We start from the raw sequence: 6441 nt of genomic DNA, 5'->3' as shown, positions 1-6441 counted from the left end.
GCAGCACTCCTTGTAGTGGTGAAAGGGGTGAAGCTTTATTCCATAAAAAGCGACGTTTCGGTGTACCGTTACACCTTTATCAAGCATCCTTGATAAAAACGTCGCTTTTTATGAAATAAAGCTTCACCCCTTTCACCACTACAAGGAGTGCTGCCTCTTCACTGAACCGATATATAAGAAGGATATATGCACAGAAATGTAAACAACTGTATACCGTATATACTCGTGTATAAGCTGAGTTTTGTGTGCTGAAAATCCTCAACTCAGCTTATACACGAGTCAATAGTGAGCCTAGCACTTAAAAAAAAAAAACAACTTATATACTCACCCTCCGGTGGCCCCGATACGCAGCGCTGCTCCCCCGATGTCCGCGTGGGTCCTCTTCGCCTCCATGTTTTTCCTGGCCGGCAGGTGCGTAGTATGACGCGGTCGCTGCTGACGTCATACTATGCGACGGCCGGGAGAAGGACATGACGGCGCCCTGCTGAAGACAAAAGAAGATAGAAGAGGACCCGCGCGGACATCGATCTATCGATCTGTATGTCTATGTAACACTCCAGCACAGCACATGATAGGACAGCTTGTAGACTTGGAGATTGTCTCCTGCCTCTTCCTTGTGTGAGGTGATGGGGGGAGGGGAGGCTGCAGTTTCTGTCTGTGTGGATTATGTGTTATATACAAGTGTAGGGAAAGCTGAGGAGAGAGAAGAGGTGCTTGGTTATTACATTAGTTAGGACTTCTCCCTGCACATGATTGCTGCAGCACTGAGCCCTGAGGTGATCAGCTGTGAGCTGTGTCTCCATTTCCGTAGTTCTTTATGAAGACAAAATGTCCATAGTAACAGCTATCTGAGCAGTCACTGCCATCTAGGGGAAGTCTGCAGAGGAAGGAGCAAGATTCAGGTAACTAATCCAATTGCAAAAGGGCTTAAAATTACCTGCTCTACAACATATCAAAAGCTTTTTGAAATGACGGTTACACTTTAAGGGAGCAGGCTGGGCTGGCTGTATATACTGGGGGCAGAATGGGCTGGCTGCATACTTAAGGGGGCAGAATTGGCTGGCTGTATACTTGAGGGGGCAGACTGGGCTGGCTGTATACTTAAGGGAGCAGGCTGGGCTGGCTGTATATTCTGGGGGCAGGCTGGGCTGGCTGTATATACTGGGGGCAGAATGGGCTGGCTGCATACTTAAGGGGGCAGAATTGGCTGGCTGTATACTTGAGGGGGCAGACTGGGCTGGCTGTATACTTAAGGGAGCAGGCTGGGCTGGCTGTATATTCTGGGGGCAGGCTGAGCTGGCTGTAAACTTAAGGGGGCAGGCTGGGCTGGCTGTATATTACTGGGGGCAGGCCGGGCTGGCTGTATACTACTGGGGGCAGGCCGGGCTGGCTGTATACTACTGGGGGCAGGCTGGGCTGGCTGTATACTACTGGGGGCAGGCTGTATACTACTGGGGGCTGGCTGGCAATATACTGGGGGGGGGGTCTGTGATCAATGCATTTCCCACCCTCGGCTTATACTCGAGTCAATAGGTTTTCCCAGTTTTTGGTGGTAAAATTGGGGGTCTCGGCTTATACTCGGGTCGGCTTATACTCGAGTATATACAGTATTTGGAAACTGTATGATTTCTTCTGAATTAAAAGAAACCTGAATACATAAAATGCACTCAGATCGTAGAGAGCAGCTCCATATGGGTGATGTTTTCCATGAAAGCTGTTTTGTTCATTGTATGGAGGCAGCTCTCTCTATAAAGCGGCTTGTGCATATACACAGGCCACATTCTGCATGGCTAAAGTAGTGAATGTGTCATAAACTGTTGAACCATAACAGCCTTAAAATTGCATATGGGTGAGAGATGAGCCAAATCCATTTATATTTAGTTTAGATAGAATTAAGCATTTAGACAGACACAACTTTATAATGGAACTGAGTAGGGGCAAGTGTCAGTCGGCAAACTGGCATCTTCTCAGCACCATTCTGTAACACAAAGTATATATGGCTTTTAGTGCAATTTTTGCAAAGTGATAAAAATGTATGTGATGGTTTTCTTATGATAAAACTGTTATTTTTCATGGTTTTGTCACCTACTTTTATACAGTATATGTGGTGATGTTATCAAACTCTTAGAAGAACTTTACTCTCAGCTGAGGGAGATTAAATGACTCGTTCATCTTCCATTTTTATTTTTGATATAGTGTGATGTAATGTAATAGAGACATTGCTGGTTCACCAATAAAGGTGACTTTATACAGACATATGTGACCCAGAATATGTTGCACAATACCGTCCAATGACAGTTCTCTATTTTAAATTAAAAGAAATGTATAGAATTGAAAGTCTGAAACTATTTCTCAATGTCCCAAATAACATTGGCAATAATCTAAGTATATTTATCCTCATGTTGTGAATGCATACTTTGGGTATTTTCCATCCCTCTGTAAGGCTACTATGATGTTATTTATTACCTTCAGGTTTTCATGTTTGTTCTTACCTGGTGACATTTTGTGCTTCCAACAACAGATTACAGATTGTCTGTGGTATCTAACTAATGCTAAAAGAACATTGCTTAATGGTAGTTAGGATTCATTGTGAATTTAATGTTTCAAAGTATGTAAATGAGGTCAGAGATATTGAAAAGCTCTTCAATCTTTGGCTTCCGCCACCCCACCGACTTGGGGCTGTGAGAAGTCTCTGATACAGACTTGGGAATGTGGCCACTAGAATATCTTTCTACTCAATACTGGTAAATAGCTCCATGCCATAAATGAGACCTATTTACTGGGTAATGATGAATAAAATCATTATGTAAATATATGTAGATCACTGAGGGCTAATTTAGGTCAACAAAATGCAGAGTGACATCAAGTTTAACTTGCCCTAATATTAATGCATCCTTTTTCCTTACTACATGTCCAAGAACTAGATATTTTATACAAAAAATAGACTCAGGCATGACCAGTGTTGCTGTAATGCTTTATAAAATTCTGTACACTTTCTTTTGGTCATAGGCAAGTTGGTTGGCACAAACATCAAATTCACAAAGTCTCCTCCTATTTGTTTTCTTTTCTCTGTTCATTCCCTGTCAACATGGGAATCAACCATTAATATACAAAATAAGCTAATGGTAGCACAATGCGCAAAAATATTATATTATGTTTAAGTGCAAGGGTATATATATAGACTTCATATAAAGCTTGACTGCAACAACATATCAATTTGCCATTTTAAATACAATACTTGCATTATTATAATTCTTGGAATACAATTCTGCTTTATAACATAACACTTTGTATTTTTATCTATGTACATATATCCAGTTGTAACACTTGACAAGTAGCATGATGGAGCATGTAATAAAAGAGCAGACTCTGTTAGGCGGATACTGTTTAAGATGTCGGTTAGTTGTAGTCTCCTTTCTCCCTATAGAGTACCAAATGATAGGAATATCAGGTGACCAGCCACCTGCATACCCTCCACGTAAAAATCTACAGCTACATCTCACTGTCCAACATACTTTGGGTCACTTCACTGAATCCATATTGTGTTGCCTCTTTCTGGCCTGCGAGGTTCAACCGTAAGATCACCAAAGGTCGAAAAAAATTGCTCCATCTCTTTCTGCAACATATCATTTCTTTTTTCAGCATCCTCTTTTGCACGTTCTGCGTTCCTCATTTTAATTTCCACCATAGTGTATTTTTTCTTTTCTTGTTCCAGTTCCTCATGTAGGGAAAGAACTTCTGTCTCCAGAGTTAGATTTCTTTGTTCCAGGCTGAAGAAGAACAAAAAGTTCAGTGACATAGATACTAAATAGTCGATATAATGTAAGAGGATCAGTATCACAGTTTAACTTGAAATCTGAGGAACATATTTAAGTGGTGATCAATGATTAAGTTAATTATGAAATAAACTAAGGCAAAGGACTCATCATTTAAATGAGGTATTCTTGAACTACACAACTGACTGTTATTTGTGCTTGACTGCATTTTGCTGGGAAAAACAGTTTTTTGCCAATTATATCAGGAGTTGGACCCTTGGCAATCAATACTTGGCAATCTTCGCCAGTTCCATAGAAATGAATGGGGCAGCATGGACATGGGTGGCCAGCTGCTCCGCTCATCTCAGAGAGCGGCAAGGGGTCTGACTTGGGTACATTGGACCCCTTGTTCTAGTGATCTGTTAGACCCTCACCATTCAGCAAGTTAGGTCCGATCCTGTGACTAGCACCTAATTTGTTTTGTGGGAAAACCCCTTTATGGAGCAAGCCCATTTCTGTTATAGAGTTTATTTTTAAATTTCTCTTTCAGAATTTCAATAGTCTATGCCATGTACTAAAAATTCAATTTGCTGTTGAATTGGCAAAAGAAAACACATACACACCAGAGTGTTTGCTAGAGACATGGCCATATTATATTAGCTTATCTCACTAACAAAATATAGCATATTACTGTAGTATTTTCTACTTATACATATGATACAACATTTTGGAATATACTGGTGCCTTATAAACAGGATACATGATAGTAGCAATACCTTTTTATTCTTGTCTCAAACTCCGTTTTTTGTTTTGACATTTCCTGCTTTAAACTGGACACAAGGCTGTGAAGTGCGCTGTGATTGCTCGAGTTGCTCACTACAAATGTCTCACTGTTGTCACTACTACTAGTGGCCCTGCTACTGCGACCTCCTGCACTTCGTCTGTCAAATTTGGCCTCAAAGTCTGCTTGGTTGTTACTATCTTCATTAACAGGTCCATCTAAAACTGGGTCTTCAAAATTCCCACTGTAAAAGTCCTGCTCTGGGCAAGTTGTTGTAGAAGAGCGGCAGGAGTTAGAATTTTCAGGAAGGGATATTTCACATGATGATGTGGACCATGTTGCACTGTCTATGCTTTGCTTATCATCAGAGTTCCCCATAGAGAACTGTTGCTGGACATTATCATATGTAGACAACCTGTGTTGATGCACAGATTCACCTGTAGAGTCTTTCTGTTTGTTATCTCTCATTGTGACATATCCATTAGGTAACCAACTTGTGGTCCGACTGTTCAAAGCATTACTCATTGTGTCTGTACTGGACACTCCCATTTTGACCGCTCCATTTTGTACACTGTGTGTTCCCATTTTTGTTCCCGAGGTCTTTAGTGAAGAAGTTCTCCTGGCCTGTAAGGTACCGTTAGGTAATGAGTGATGCTTGTCATGCACTTCTACTGAGCTACTGAATGATCCATTAGTTACAATACCACTACCCTTATTAAATGCTGGATTTTTCTTCACCATTAGAGGTGGACTTCGAGTGACATCAAGTTTGTGAATGCTATTCCTTGGGCTATTGGATTTACTTTCTGAGAGTCCAGTGGGAGAACCATTGTCAACACTGGACCTTTGTGTAGAATCAGATTTCTCCCATGAACAGCGTCTCACGGCTATGTCCTTTGTGTTATTGTTCTCTTTGTTTTGTATTGCCCCTAATATAATTTTCTTCTGTAAATCATTATTGTTATTGCTCAGCTCTTGTCCAATCGGGGCATCTCCATCTTTGGGAAAAAGGATTTCATGTTCACTTATCATCACTGCCATTAACTGCTGAACCACAACAGTACCTGCAAAAAATTCAAAGTACTTTTGGTTACCCAATGTGTGGCACTACATGGCAATACATGACTCATTTATCTTGATCATATCATGCTCGATTAAGCTTGGTGCCAAACATGATGTAGTAGTTTTATAGCCAAAGTGCACTATAAAGAAGTGACTGGTGACAGGGGCTGATGGCTGAATACATCTAGGTCCCTCCATAATTCTATACGAAGAAGCAGGAGGTAAGCATTGTCTGGTTATAACACTGTATTAATGGGTGCACTATGAGGCTAGGGAGCTGCATAGGCAGGGAAACCTCATACCTAGGGTGCTGTATGTTCCTCTGAATTATAGGATCTGATTTACTACTGATATACTAATCTTCTCTTTAAAATGTATTTTTCTCCTTGAAAAGTCAATATAAATGTACAGAGGTGCTCACCCTTACCAGGGTAATGTAAACACCTTTATTATCCTTTAAATGCTCTATGATGTATGAGTCATGAACAGGGTGCTTCATGATGGCTATACCTGGCATAATGATTATGCAGGGCACAAGTAGCTGGGCTTCTGCTACAACCTCCCCAGCAGAAGATAACGGATCCTTCGTGGATGTTGGAGCACTTCGCTCTGTACAACTCCCTGAGTTACCAAGAGGTTGCAATAGCTGTCACAAGTCTACAGTGGCCTCAGGGTTTGCCATACAAGAGTGACCATTAGGTTTATAGAAAGGTTTATGGATGGCAATTGGGAAACTGACAGATATAACACACTTCAAGGTATAATACAAGGTTATAAATTGAGCAAGTTCCATACAAGGACATAAAACAAGTGGAAGGTTATCAAATGTAAATAATATGTAAG

General features: G+C 41.0%; 1 protein-coding gene across 7 annotated transcripts in view; it reads right to left on the bottom strand.

Moving 5' to 3' along the window:
• Positions 1–2160: 2160 nt before the first annotated feature.
• ARHGAP24 (Rho GTPase activating protein 24) overlaps positions 2161–6441 on the bottom strand; it is a 473550-nt gene continuing 469269 nt past the window's right edge. For all 7 annotated transcript variants that reach the window (XM_072116067.1, XM_072116077.1, XM_072116060.1 and 4 more), the window contains 2 exons: positions 4532–5600; positions 2161–3770 (listed from right to left, as the gene is read on the bottom strand). In XM_072116067.1, coding sequence (XP_071972168.1) covers positions 3527–3770; positions 4532–5600 — 1313 coding nt within the window. In that variant the 3' untranslated portion in view covers positions 2161–3526. The remainder of the gene's footprint in view (positions 3771–4531; positions 5601–6441) is intronic.

The sequence above is a fragment of the Engystomops pustulosus genome, chromosome 1 (genome assembly GCF_040894005.1).
Source record: "Engystomops pustulosus chromosome 1, aEngPut4.maternal, whole genome shotgun sequence".
NCBI classification, from domain to species: domain Eukaryota; kingdom Metazoa; phylum Chordata; class Amphibia; order Anura; family Leptodactylidae; genus Engystomops; species Engystomops pustulosus.
This window is presented reverse-complemented; position numbering and strand designations above follow the sequence as displayed.